This window comes from Malaclemys terrapin, chromosome 7 (assembly GCF_027887155.1).
Source record: "Malaclemys terrapin pileata isolate rMalTer1 chromosome 7, rMalTer1.hap1, whole genome shotgun sequence".
NCBI classification, from domain to species: domain Eukaryota; kingdom Metazoa; phylum Chordata; order Testudines; family Emydidae; genus Malaclemys; species Malaclemys terrapin.
In genome coordinates, this window is record NC_071511.1 from 25,400,227 (window position 1) to 25,414,872 (window position 14,646).

General features: G+C 41.9%; 1 protein-coding gene across 5 annotated transcripts in view; it reads left to right on the top strand.

Annotated features, from left to right (window-relative positions):
* The window catches only part of ARHGEF3 (Rho guanine nucleotide exchange factor 3), a 254,116-nt gene that overhangs the window by 203,905 nt on the left and 35,565 nt on the right, over positions 1-14,646 (top strand). For all 5 annotated transcript variants that reach the window (XM_054036261.1, XM_054036257.1, XM_054036258.1 and 2 more), the window contains one exon: positions 11,529-11,636. In XM_054036261.1, the coding sequence (XP_053892236.1) occupies positions 11,529-11,636 (108 nt within the window). The remainder of the gene's footprint in view (positions 1-11,528; positions 11,637-14,646) is intronic.

Here is a 14,646-nt window from a genome sequence, read left to right on the forward strand (position 1 = left end):
CCCTATCCTGATTGGGTTACCATGTACTACCATAATACAATTAGTAATAATACTTACATTTTTGTCAGATCTAGCAGTTTGCAGAGGTTGGGGTTAAGTCCAGTGGAGACAGAGAAATCACTCTAACCTGCCATTCAATTTGGTAACAGAATTTTAATGTGGGTCACTTAGAATCCTCCATGAGCTAGGCTCCTTCAGTCTATCACTGAACTGATCCTTTTGGGACACCCTAGAGGAGAAAAATGCTTGTTAGCATTTTGAAGGCAGTTGACAGTATAACTGTGTCACCTATCAATACTGATGTAGCTTGGATATCCCTTGCATGCCATGGCATATGCTTTTATAATTTCTGAGGGGCAACATTTCCTATAGTGACCGGCAACCCTTTTGTTCTGTATTGGACCTTTTAACAGTGGAAGACGCCTATCTCTAAATGTAGCTGCTGTGTAGGGCCTGATCCAGAGCCTGCTGAATTCAGTGTAGTGTCATCCATTGACTTCAGTGGGCTTTGGATCAGGCCCATAATGATCACTTTTGTGTATGTGATAGCAGGCCCACTTTGAAAATATTTTAAGCAGAGGCAGTGCACTAGTGAATGCGCACAAATTTCAAATGGCTAATTTATAAATAAAATAGAGTGTATGTGCAGCATTGGACATGGCAGTGCTCACCTAGAATGAGAATTAAACTGCAAGTCTTCCAACCAACTTCTAAACTGTGCCACAGGCAAATGTTGACTATATGAAGGCTTTATAAAAACATTTTCATTTGCCCCCATTGAAATTGCTTACCATATTATGCAGTAAGAGTTCTATATGTAGAAAAGAGCCTCAGTGACGTTACTACGCTGTTTTATTCTAGAAAACAAATATGCCTCTTTGGCCTTTTGTAATATAAATAGTTTAGCTCAGGAGTAACCAGATTTTTTTTTTCTTTCATCTTGTTACAAACACAATTCTTGTCTTCTCTGGAATCTTTTATTGGCTTTCTTTGAAGCTGTTACAAACAACAGTACAAATTTTTAACAAAAGTAAGCTGTGGTTGTACTTTTTTCAAAAGCAAACCAAAATATTTGTTTAGTACTTAATGTAGCACAGTTGATCCTCAAGGCACTGGACAGATACAAATTCATCTGCACAACACTCCTGTGAGGTAAGGGAGTACTATTATCCCTGTCTTACAGATGGGGAAACCAAGGTTAAATGACATGTATCAGATCACAAGACAAGTAAATGGCAAAGCCAGAACTGGAACACAGGAATTCCTGGCTGCAACCCTCAAACTTAATCAATAACACTGCTCTGCCTCTCATTTAAACTTTGTTTTAATTGAAATTAGATGAAGTTTATTTGGACATTATATAAACTCTTTTTGTAAAGAGAGTGCATAACTTTCTTATGGGAGGGAGGTTGAGAGGTTGATGGGTAGAGTTTAGGCTCAGAGATGGTGGGTGGGTCAATCTGAGGCCCATTACTATGGAAAAGGGACTGAAATAGCTTTTGGAAAGACCTGTTGGCATGAGGGATGCTTGTTCTCTCCCCACCCAATTACTTTCCTCCTCTTCCAGGGTCTTCTAGCTTCTGTCCTGTAACAATATTCTTAGACCCAGATATCCTGGTACTGGGCCCAGCTGTGCTGTCTTTTGTCCCTCTATGCTATTGAGTGTACTACAATACAGTTTCGGACACCTCATACTCCATTTCTCAGGAGCATGCTTGATTCAGTGAGAAAGTGGCAGACTGATGGGCAATATGTATGTGGCCCAGCACAGAGGCCTCTGGGCAGGGGCGGCAGAGCATGCCCAAAAGTGGGGGGGCAGGTGCCAGGCCTCCCTGCCCCTCCTCTTCCACCTGAGGCCCTGCCCCCAGCCAAGCCGGGAGCTGCGGATCCTCCACCTGCCCAGGATGGGGGGGGAGGTGTGGGGACGAGAGCAGCCCCTGTCTTTGTCCGTGCCCTGCGGTCTCCCGCCCAGGGCAGGTTGGAGGGCTGCGTCCCCAGAGCCGGAGACACATGTGGGGAGCCGCAAACCCTCTTGCCCTGGGGGAGAGGAGGATGGGCCTGGGGCTGCTCTCGACTCCCCCACCCCTGGCAGCTGGAGGGTCTGCGGCGTGGTGCTCCACAGCTGCCCAGGCTCTCCAGCTGGGCTACAGCTGCCAGCATGGCTGGGGGGGGGCGGCACCCCGGGGGGAAGGGAAGGGGGGGGGAATGGAGCCCCTGCTGAAAAGTGGGAGGGCCATGGCATAGGGTTGCCAACCCTCCAGGATTTGCCTGGAGTCTCAATCTTTAATTAAAGATTATGTCATGTGAGGAAACCTCCAGGAACATGTTTGAGCAAAATTGGTAACCATGGCCCCCGGCCCCCTCTATTCTGGCACCCCTGCCTCTGGGAAAACACACAGTGTTCAGGTAATAAGTGGATAGAGAGCCAGGAGCATTTGTGAGGAGCTGCAGAGATGGGAAGAAGATGCTATATTGTTGATCTTCATAAAACAGGAATAAAATCTGGGGGCAGCTGTCTGACACAGGAGATTTCCCACCAAATTGAGACAGTTCTGGTAAATTTAGGACATCTGCTCACAAAGGAAACGTGATCTAGATGAAAGTATTATTTTCTCTGATCTAGATGGAAGTATTATTTTTCTCTTCCATACTTCTTGTGAAATATCAGCAGTCCTATTTTGAATAGATTTTTAGGTAACTGTAGTCCCAGTATGAACAGCAATTGCTGTAAACTAAAAACAAAAGCATACTCTCTCATCACACTTAGAATTGCTGATCTATTCTGCCTATTGCCAGTTTGAAACAAAGAGCTTGTTTTTTTTATATTCCCATTTTAGTAGCTCATCTTATAATGTTTGTGAACTGACATTCCAGCTTCACATCTAATTTGTTTCAGTATGGAAAAGGCTTTTCTCCGGTGGCCTTTACAAACAGCTCTTCACTAGAGGAACTGCATTTGGAAGTTTTGTAATTCAACCAGCTCTACATTATTTGTGTGTGTTTAAAATTTTCTGTTACTCGTTTTAATTCACCTTGATGTTTTGGTTTTTCTGCAAACTCTCCTCCATTTCCTAGTTGCAAGAGGATCTATTGATGTCTCTGCTTATGTTAGGGCCAGATACGCTTTCGATTGCAGAAGTGAAAGGCAGCTCAAAGAAAGTTGTTTCAGCTTAGCCTTGTGCTGCTGAAATACTTTAATGGTTTTGTATTCAGGATCTTTTATAACTGCTGCCTCCTTTAAGGATTCCAGATCCATGATTTTCGAGATGCTGATGGGGCAACAGCTCCTATAGGATGGGGCCTAGTCCCTGGTGATGGAGGAATGATGTGTTTCAACCCCTGCCCTGCCACTGATTTGTTTTCTTCTGCTAAAGCTGTTCCACCTCCTCTTTTACCTGGCCAACCAACCTTCCTCTGTAGCTCCCCACACTATCCTTTATAACAGCGATTCTCAACAAGGAGTCTGGGGGCCCACGAGCAGGTTTCAGGGGCCCACCAAGCAGGGCCAGCGTTAGACTTACTGGGGCCCAGGGCAGAAAGCCAAAGCCCCATCATGCGGGGCTGAAGCCCCAAGCCCTGTCCCCTGAGGCTGAAGCTGAAACCTGAGCAACTTATCTTTGCAGGCCTCCCCTGTGGTGTGGGGCACCGGGCAATTGCCCTGCTTGCTACTCCCTAACACCGGCCCTTAATTTTATATGCAGAAAAACAGTAATTGTGGCAGGGCTGTGGAGTTTTTAATAACATATTGGGGGAAGGGGGGGCTCAGAAAGAAAAACTTTGAGAACCCCTGCTTTATAACACAGTACTCAAGTTCAACTGACTCTGGATTATTGTAATTTACTGCAAAAAGAACAGGAGTACTTGTGGCACCTTAGAGACTAACAAATCTATTAGACCATAAGCTTTCGTGGGCTACAGCCCACTTCTTCGGAAAGTGGGCTGTAGCCCATGAAAGCTTATGCTCTAATAAATTTGTTAGTCTCTAAGGTGCCACAAGTACTCCTGTTCTTTTTGCGGATACAGACTAACACGGCTGCTACTCTGAAACCTGTAATTTACTGGTTCATTATATGTGAACACTGACACTAATAGGTAGCCGGTTTAAAACAAACAAGGAAATATTTCTTCACCGAATGCACAACCAACCTGTCAAACTCATTTCCATGGGATGCTCCGAAAGTCAAAAGTATAACGAGGTTAAAAAAAGAATTAGATAAGTTCATGGAGGAAAGATCCATCAATAGCTATTAACAAAGATGGTCAGGGATGCAATCCCATGCTCCAGGTGTCCTTAAACCTACAATTGCCAGAAGCTGGGACTGCACAACAGCGGATGGATCACTCCAAATTGTCCTGTTGTGTTGATTCCCTCTGAAGCATCTGGCCACTGTCAGTGACAGGATACTGGGCTAGATGAACCATTGGTCTGACCCAGTATGCAGGGCCGACTCCAGGCATCCGCCCAGCAAGCAGGTGCTTGGGGCGGCCAAGGGGAAGGGGTGGCACATCGGGCTGTTCGGTGGCAATTTGGTGGCGGGTCCCTCTCAGAGGGAAGCACCTGCCTCCGAATTCCTGCCGAAGAAGAAAGCGGCATGGTGGAGCTGCCGCCAGAGTGCCGCTGATCGCGATTGCGGCTTTTTTTTTTTTTTTTTTTTTCCCCACAGCTTGGGCCGGCAAAAACCCTGGAGCTGGTCTGCCAGTATGGCTGTTTCTATCTTCTCATGGGAGGATAACAGACCTACTACTACCACAAGCTGGGGGGTAGGGGGTGTCCAAGTGGTGCTAACCAGTGGCTTTGTAGGAAAGAACGAACTCTGGTTCTTATCAGAGATACTCCATGGGTGCAGTTTAGCTGATAATCCAGGCATCTGTGTCCATGCATCATATGGATTAATTACATTGTGAGTTCAATCTCTCTTTTTCGTCTACCTCTCCTCTTCCTGGCAGTGCTTTCAGGTTGATATATTTCCTATGATTTGGGATGGATTTTTGTAGGCAGTTAAGGGTAGCTTCCTAATAGCTGTAACAATATCTCAGGCTGCATTTATAGTACATACTCCCCTCCCCCCACTGCTTCCTACAGCTTACAAGAGTTAACACTACTTAAATTTGGAACATTTCTAAGCTGTCAGGAGGCAAAGGTAAATCTTCTGCAGCTAATAAAAATACACCAAAAGTGGGCTCTCAAGGCTCAGGAAACCACTGATAGTTGTATGCGTGATTCAAGGATTCCCATTGGTTACTGAAGGTACATCTACACTAGAAATGCTACAGTGGCACTGCTATAGTGTAGATGCTTGTGACAGGAGGGGTTCTTCTGTTGCTGTAGTAAATACACCTCTCTGAGAAGCAGGTACCTTTGTTGATGAAGAATTCTTCTGTCAACCTAGTGGTGTCTACACTGGGGCTTAGGTCAGTTTAACTACTGTATGTCTCTCGGGCATGTCTACATATGCAATTAAAAACCCTGGGGTGGCCCATGCCAGCTAACTCAAGCTAAGGAGCTCGGGCCCTAGATACGGCCCAACAGTTAGCTCATCTGCTCTTACTGATTGAAGAGTTAATTCTGTTTTCACAAGGAACAGCTGCTTTTAAATTCCTCTCTTTCTAAACCAGCATAAACACTGCCTAGGCATGACTTAATTTACTGTTAGGTGAAATATTTGCTGTACTGAGAGAGAACCTATTGTACCATGTGAGTGTGTTTAATTTTGGTGAAGGTTAAGTATTTGTAATATCCTGTGGAACAGAACTTGAATGTGGTTTTCTACTGAACTCCAATATTTGGGAATGTTTATTAGAACTTTTTAATCCTGGGCCAATTTAACCAGTAGCCGACTAATAATAATTTTGGGCTTTCTGCCATGACAAATGTTGACATACTCTTATAATGTTGACTAAAAACTAATAACTTTTAAAGTAAATGAGTATGGAAACCTTGCCAGAAATATAGTGTCTGAAACAGATTGGTTCTGTTTTATTTTACTGGCAACACTTGTGGACTATGTTTGAAACAAAGACACTGCACTGTTTCAGCTTTTAGAGACACAGTTAACCCTTTTGAGGCTAATTTGTTTTCCAGAATGAAACCCTTTACCAGTAATGAATGCTCCACTGTCAAGGAGTTAATACTTTGAACACCTACTTTACTAGATTTACATAGATAAAGGGGGTAGGATAAAAAGGACGGTAACTAGAGTATTTTTGATCGTGTGACAAGAAGGAAAAACCCAGCAAAAACTGATTTGGGTTTGTACAGAATTTTCTTTTTATTTCGAAGATTGACAGATCCAAAAGCATTCTGGACACTAACAGTGTCCGTACTAATAATTGCACTTTCCCATGATGTATTGAATAAGAAGCATAGTTAATGGATCCATGCCAATTTCATTTATTTTGTGGGCTAAGTTGAGAGCTTCATTTGCAACCTTTTCTGATGAAGGTTTTGGGAAGATGTTTATATTTTAAAATGCTGAGTGTCTTTAGAAGGTTTCTATTATCACTATTGCTTGGAGGCTGAATTGAAACTTTTTGTGAATTTATTTAGCATGTTTTCTTTATAATCCAGACAGATTTATACAATGTGGTGGTGATAGTGTTGCACGTTGCCATAGACTAAGGTATAATGACTCCTCAGGGGATTGTTTGGGCTTGTTTGTCAAATTCAACACCAGTCATGTAACACACAGTCCCTTTGTTGACGTTGCTGATAAGGGGTGCAGGGAGTCGGGTGGAGAAACAATTGTGATCAGCTCATGTACACTCAGACTTTAATTGTTAGAAGGTAAAAATTACTACACTGCCTAAAAAAGCACATCAAAATAAATTTCAGAATTAGGTACCAAGTCAAATAGAGCCCTATTGTATGGCACCTGGTCTTATACTATATGGGGTTTCTAGCATATGTTATCCAGGTCATTGCTTCTGCCATTCTGCAGACAATATAAGGTGAATGTGGGTGGTGGAGCGGGGTTCTGCTAAGAAAACTTAAAACTGACCTTTACTAGAGTGCTTTACCCAACAGTGTGTGGAAATTAGGAGGCTGTGGGGGGCCTGATTTAATGAGATAGTATAGAAAACTAACCGGTATTATGAAATAGATTTAACTCAATTTGACCAGCAGGCTCTCACTTTGAACTTTGGGGAATTCCCGTTCTTTAAATAAACTAATAAGAGAGTCACTCTGCATTGTGGTTGAGTTGAATGACAGCAAGGGCTCTTGGCCCCTGCTTCAGACTTTTCTACCCACATATGGTACTACTGCATGCTGTTTTGTTGAGTGAAGAGCAAACAATAACATCAGCTTAGAACTCAGTAAATTGCAAGAATGTAAGAGCTCTATTCTCCAAGGTGCCAAGCATCCTCAACTTTAATTGGCTTCAGTAGGAACTGAGTGCTCAGCACACCACAGGATAGGGTCCTAGATATTAAGGCTCGGGGTTTTTAAGCAGGGGCCTGTGTATAGATTATGCAGCTTCAAAAATAGATGTATAACTTACCTTTTGGTTAAGATGCCACATAATTTTAAAATGACCATTTTCCAGCTCATGATGCAGTGGAAGAAAGAGCAGAAAGGACTGAAACAGTATTTGGGAGAAATCTGACAGAAGGGCTGCATGAGGAGGTGGCTACCATCTGGGGCTCCGAGGCTCCACATGAGTGAATCTGCATGATAGGTGCATTCCCCAGACACCCAAAAGCAGAATGCTGATCTTATGAGGTGTAAGCGCTCTCTATGGCTATTACTTCTCCTTCCTGTGCAGCAGTCTTAAAACTACCCTGGGTTTTAGTAAATCAAGGTTTATTTTTAGAGGGAGTGAGTCATATTAAAACAAAAGCTCTGAGGTATGATACATAAGTACCATTTGGGCCTTACAGTGAAGAAGCAAAGTTTTATATTTCTAGAGTACTCCTCTCTTCCAGCTCGTTTATTTCTTCCTCGCAATATGATGTGGTATCTCAGAACCAGACTCAGCTGACTCCCTAACATGAGCACACGCTATCCAGAATTTACTGACCATGTCTAGATTAGACTCGTTTTCACCATCATCTGCATGTCTTGAACCAGCAGGGAGGTTACTCTGCAAATTGAAAGTCGCAATGAAGTTTATAGTCACAAAATGGCATTCTCAAACCATGGCATTCACAATTTGACCCAGGCATGGTCCCAAACTGTCACATTTGTATGCAAAAAACACAATAAGATTATCTACTTCAAATTTCTTCTTTAAACCTAATGTGGAGATAGAGACGCTGGATTATTTTCCAAAGTCTTTGACACTGTAATGTTATCTTGAATTACTGTCTCGGAGTAAGTCCTGCAAACGCTGCAGATGTGTTTTAATTTGATTTTATTCTTAAATTTGTTTGTATGAGTCCTTTCAATTTGTTCTACAGATTCTAGTAATTTAGATTTTTATCAAAATCTATACAACCCATTTAGTTTAACCCCCTTTGCTATCAAAACTAGGTGCAGTAGGTAAAATGGATCAGTGTGATGGGAGGAATAAGTCCTCAAAGAACAAACTCACATATATGTGACCTAGTCAGCTTATTGTGACTCCAGTGGCTACTGTAGTAGGCTCTGACAATGACTTCTGACTCTTTTACAGCTAGCAGCTGTAGTCATATCCTATCCTATCCTTCTTGTGGTTGCAGCAGCCCCTAGTGGAGGCAGCTAGGTTGATTTCTTCTCCTTAATGTCTACTTCTACAGGCAGGTAGGCTCTGCAGTACAGAGACTAGTGAAAATATTTTGTCTCCTGAGCAGTTTGGGTGTAAGAATGAAGATTGCCACATAGCAAACCTCACAGTCCCCTGCAGAATAGGGAAATGGTTTATTTTTAAAAGGTTAAGGAACTTGTTTCTAGTTCTTCCCTCTCCTCTTGCTGGAACCGTAAAATAATTCCTGTAACCCCATGAGGGAAAAAGGAGTGTTCAGATAGGGTTAGGGCTGTTCAGGGATGGAGCAGGGGTTCAGGGAATTCATTTACATCTTTTATCTTCCTCCTTTTCCCCTATCTTCTAAAAGGGATGGTGGTTTCCCTTCTTTCTCACAGGATAATCTTCTCCAGGGTTAGTTGCTGCTGTGCATCAATTTACATGGCTATTTGAGGTTATGAACCCCAGACAGTTGAGAAAATTAGGTACAGGATTGAGCCCTTCACCTGCAGGCTTTCTGTAGCCATTCATAAACTGCAGATGCAGACAATGAAAAATATGTATATGAAATATATATATGAAAAATTCAAAGTGGGTCTAGACTTTTTTTTTCTGTTTATCAACTAGTCTCAGACATTGCTCAAGGAAGGTAATTCAAATTTCACACAGTGGTCCTGAACAAGACACTTAAGAGACACAGTGGAATATGAATTTACTTGCTTTGTAACAAAATTTACCCTCCTTAGGGATTCTTAATGGGCGTCACAATATCATTCCTAAAATGTTAGTATTCGTTATTTGTTGCATTTAAATTTTGAGATTGAAAGTGTGTGTCTGTGATTTGTTAATATGCACAGAGATTAATAGACCATTCTAATAGATTTTTAATTGGAATTTTATTTTCTAACTTTCAAACAGGTTATACTGTGATATAATGTAGGGCCAAATTACATCTCTTTACTCCAGAGCTGACTTTGGGCCATTATATCAGAAACATAATTCTAGTTTGACCAAAGACCACATACAGAGCAGCAAAGATGCCAAACCTTGTGGAAAATGGTACAGCAATAGGGAAGAGGAGAATCCTCTCTCAAGGGTCCCCTTTGCCTATTTTCTGGGAAGATATATTTTCCTTTCTTGCTGTCCTGATTCCTCTGTCTTCATAGTTCTAAATACCAGATTCTAGTAGCATTAGAGATAATACGTGCCCAAGTAATCTCTGCTGCTAGGTATACAGTAGCACTCGCTTCGCCTTGGGACTTCAGTGTCCTCTCGCTGCAGTGCAGTGTGATTAATGACAAGCAGTCTTTACCATGTGAAGCTAGTGGATTGGCATTATGAATTTAAAAAATAAACAAAACAGCTGATGACAGAAGTGCCAGTCAGACGAGAATTCTAGTCGAAGCTGAAAGACTCTGTAGTGTGTTCAGTATGCCAGTCGTGCTGCAGTGACGTAAAAAAAATGCTCCTTCAAAAAAGCTGTGTCAAAGAGATGGTTGCTGGAAAGGAAAGAATCTGAATGGCACCTTCATGATGAAGGATAAGAGTGCAGGCTGAATATATATATATTTTTGGTGCTGAAATGATTGTAGCACCACATTCCATGTGTGGGGAAATTTATTATTTTTTTGTGGGGGGGAAGGTTAACATTTTGGTCCTGCATTTCACAAGATGTTTATGGAGTTGCAGCTCTGCCTGCTGAGAAATCAATTATTTCCTGGTTCTCATCTTTCTTCCCTGTCGCTGTGCTAATGAAACAGAATATTGCTGACCGGTAATGAAAATCGTGAGTTACTACTTCTGGGATTTTTCTAAATACCAGGAAGGATGGGAAGTCCACATCTCTAAAAGGATTCATATCTCTGAGCAAAAGAATAGTATGAAATGGTACATTCTCCTACGGATTTGTTCTAGAAAACTGGAGGTAGAGGATGCCTACACAAACTTTATAAACATGGCTGAAAAAGAAAGATGAACTGCTATAGGATGTACTTAAAATATGATGTTGGATGGGTTTTTTAACTTCACTTGGAAGGTTTGGCTCTTTTTCTGTCAAAAGTAGCCTTTTGCATGTGCTGTTCAAGATCCATTAAATATCAGATGGAGGTTAGCAAGCCAAGGGTAACGTCTGTTTTTACATATTTGTAATCTTTCCTTGTATTGCACTTATTGTTTATATTTTTTGTATGCAAAACAAGTGGAATATTATACTTCACAAAAAGCCGGCATTCTAGAGGTTAAAAAGTGTGTGAGGGAAGAAAAGTACTAGTTTTTACAGTAGATTTTTGTTGAAAAGTTTTTTATTTTATTTTATTTCATTTAAATATATACTGTGTGTACGCATCTATATGAATATGCACGTGCATGTATATGTACATGTAAATATTAGAATAAAATGTTAATCAAATGCAGAACTACATACTTACAATGACAGAGCAAAAACAATGGGGTTAGAATTTTTTGTATTTGTACGTGTTTCCTTCAATGACAAGGTCATCATAGTAGTATGCATTAGCTGCAGAGCACTTTTCAGTTTGAGGGCCACTCCCTGCAAACAAACCATTTTAAAAGGAGTATCTGAATAGAAGGATGCTATATATGGAGAGAGCTTTTTTTGTGCCTTTTTTGTCTTTCCTAGTCATGCCACTACTTCTGCCTACTGCCTATTTCAGCTATTGCTCAGATCTGTATGCACCAAGCAAGGGTAATCTGTCATTGCCAGCATTATAAAACTGGAATTATTTGTTTACTACCATAGCTGTGTGTCTATATTGCTCACATTAGAAAATTAATAAAACTAGCATAAATGTTTTTCTGATGCCTTTTTCATGTCCTCCCCTTCCCCCCCCCCCCTTCTTTAAACTACAGGAGCCTAGTAACAAACGGGTCAAGCCTCTTTCTAGAGTTACATCACTAGCAAGCCTCATTCCTCCTGTGCGGGCAACCCCGTTAAAGCGGTTCAGTCAAACACTTCAGGTAAAGATAATATATTTCTGTGTTTAATGTTCAGATCTGCATTTCAATAAGAGAAGCACAAGTATGCTATCACATGCTTTTAGGGGTTGTGCTTTTCAAAATTGATTTTGTATATGTATGTATATCTGAGTATCTCACATATCTTTATGGAAAAAATGAAAAACCTTTTCCCCCCAACATAAAATTTGCAGTGGTAATGGACAGTGTAAACCTCAGTAGTGGCAAGTGAAAGTGTTCTGGTGCTGTTACAACTGTGTAGTCATTCACCACCATAATAATCTTTGTCATAGAATGCTTATGTTTCTTGTGAAATCTTTCAGAAACAAACTGCAACTATATATCCATTCTTGATGTTATGACCGAGATAAAGAAACCAATATAAAATATGTGTATAGCCCAGTTGCTTGAGAAGATATGTTTAATATATCTTTGACTTTTGAAGGTGTGAGTTTTAGAGATGTATTTAAAAGGTGCCATATGCTCCGGTACCTTTGACATACTTTTAAATGACATTTTAAAGTGGAGTAGTACAGTTTAAGATAATCCATGACCAATGAGCCAGGAAACTGAAAAACTCAAATCCCTCCCTCTCAAAACAACTCTCCGCCCTGTAGTTCTTCATCATATTGAAATGACTGGGGGAAAAAAGATAAGCTTTGCCATAGAATATTAGTATTTTTAGCTTAACTGCAAAAACAAACAAACAAAACCCCAACCAAACCTATGGAATATCTATTAGTGCTGGTAGGGAAATTTTGAGTTTGGAATTTTAAATGAAAAATAAATTTTCCACTAATTTTTTTGGGTGGGGGGTGTGTGTGTGTGTTTTTTTTTTTTTTTTTTAAAGTCTATGTGCATGTAATATTGCTGAATCCTCACTATTAATAGTGAACTTTGACCTCTAGTGGACAAAAAGTCTGGCGATCAGATGGAAAATGGAGCCTTGAGCCAACATTCAAAGCCTATGTTAAAGCTGAATATTTTAAATAATTAAAAAGCAATCGAATAACAATGCAATTCAAATTTACATTTTATTTTGAAGATATTCTGCTTTGTTTGTAGGTCTCTCAAACTTACAGGTGCACCATGTAGAATATGAGATGCTTGGAGGCTCATGTAGGACTTGATCCTACCAAATATTGCATGTCCCCTGCAAGAGGCTGAGTACCTTAATTTCAGTGACTTCAGGAGGAGCTCAGGCAATTGAGCACCTCATAGTGGGCATTCAGTGCTTTGCAGGATTGTGCCATTTCTCCCGCTAGTTTGGTGTTTGAGAAAGTACACTTAAAATCTACAGTGAGTTATAGAACAAGGTTAAGCTCTCTGAAGAGTGAGAATGAATAAAATATCTCTATTTTAGTAAGAAATAATATCTGTTCAAAAAGGTAACTTAATCATGACTCTACTGCAGCTATGAGTTAATTTTGGAAAGGAAAAATAAAACTATTTATTTTATTTTTACACTAGAGGCTCGTCTGACAAATACTTAAACAGAGTAAAAAGCCATGGGAAAAAATACATTTTTCTGCAGTAATAGTTTATCTAGGAAGCAGACATACATTGCTAACCAAATGCTGGTATCTCTGGTATTCCTTAAATATGTTGTTGAAAGAGCATACCTCTGCATACAAAAGCAATCTTTATCGACCTGGGGGTTAGGCAAGATGTTTGAACTCACCTCAGTGCGTTTGATCCAGTAGGTATACTGTAGTGTGAGGGAACTGGGATTGTTTAGTCTACAGAAGAGAAGAATGAGGGGGATTTGATAGCTGCTTTCAACTACCTGAAAGGGGGTTCCAAAGAGGATGGATCTAAACTGTTCTCAGTGGTAGCAGATGACAGAATAAGGAGTAATGATCTCAAGTTGCAGTGGGGGAGATTTAGGTTGGATATTGTGAAAAAGTTTTTCCTTAGGAGGGTGGTGAAGCACTGGAATGGGTTACCTAGGGAGGTGGTGGAATCTCCTTCCTTAGAGGTTTTTAAGGTCAGGCTTGACAAAGCGCTGGCTGGGATGATTTAGTTGGGGATTGGCCCTTTGAGCAGAGGGTTGGACTAGATGACCTCCCGAGGTCCCTTCCAACCCTGATATTCTATACATACTCGTTCATAAGCCGAATTTTTTTAGTAAAAAAGGGAAGCACTAGAGAAAGGAGTCGGCTTATGAACAGGTATAGAGAGGGAGAGGTGGGACACAGCACCTCCCCGCAACAGAGGGAGAAAGGAGAGGCAGCAGAGCCAGAAGGGAAGAGGCGGGGCCAGAGTCTCTCCGCTTCAGGCCACGCTGCTCTCCCCCAGCCTCCGAAGCAGCTGCAGCTCCGGGGCTGGCAGGCTGCAGCTGTGCCGCTCGGCCCCGCCCCCCAAAGCAGGTTGTGGCCGCGCCACCCAGCTCAGCCCGCTGGAACATGGTGTGGCCTTGCCGCCCGGTCTGGCCCACTGGAGCAGGCTGCAGCTGCGCTTCCCAGCCTGCCGGAGCAGCTCCAGCCAGGCAAGAGACATCCTCCCCTGGCCCTCCCCAGGTAAGGTGGGAAGGGATGGGATGGGGAGAGTGTGGGGTCCCAGGCTAGAGGTGGGGTCATGTGGGGGGTGGTCACAGGTTACTCCCCTGACCCCCAGCTTCTCCCCCCCCCCCCAAAAATTTCCCCACCAGTTGCTATCTCGGCCCGTCAGGGTAAGCAGCTGGTATGCTGGGACACTTTGTTTACTTAGGTTTAACTCCGTGCCTGCGGACGCTCGAGGTAAACAAACCATCTCGGCCCACCAGCGGCTTATCCTGATGGCCCAGAAGCCAAAGTTTGCCGAGCCCTGAATTATAGGGTCAGCTTATGAACGGGTCATAAAAATTTTCCATTTTTACTTCTCCATCTTGAGGGAGTCGGCTTATAAACAAACCAGCTTATGATTGAGTATATACAGTATGTCCCACCACCTTAATTGGTTAATACCCAACAAAATTAATTATAGAGCAGACAGAAACAATCACAGAACCAGACAGAGATCATGCAAATAAACC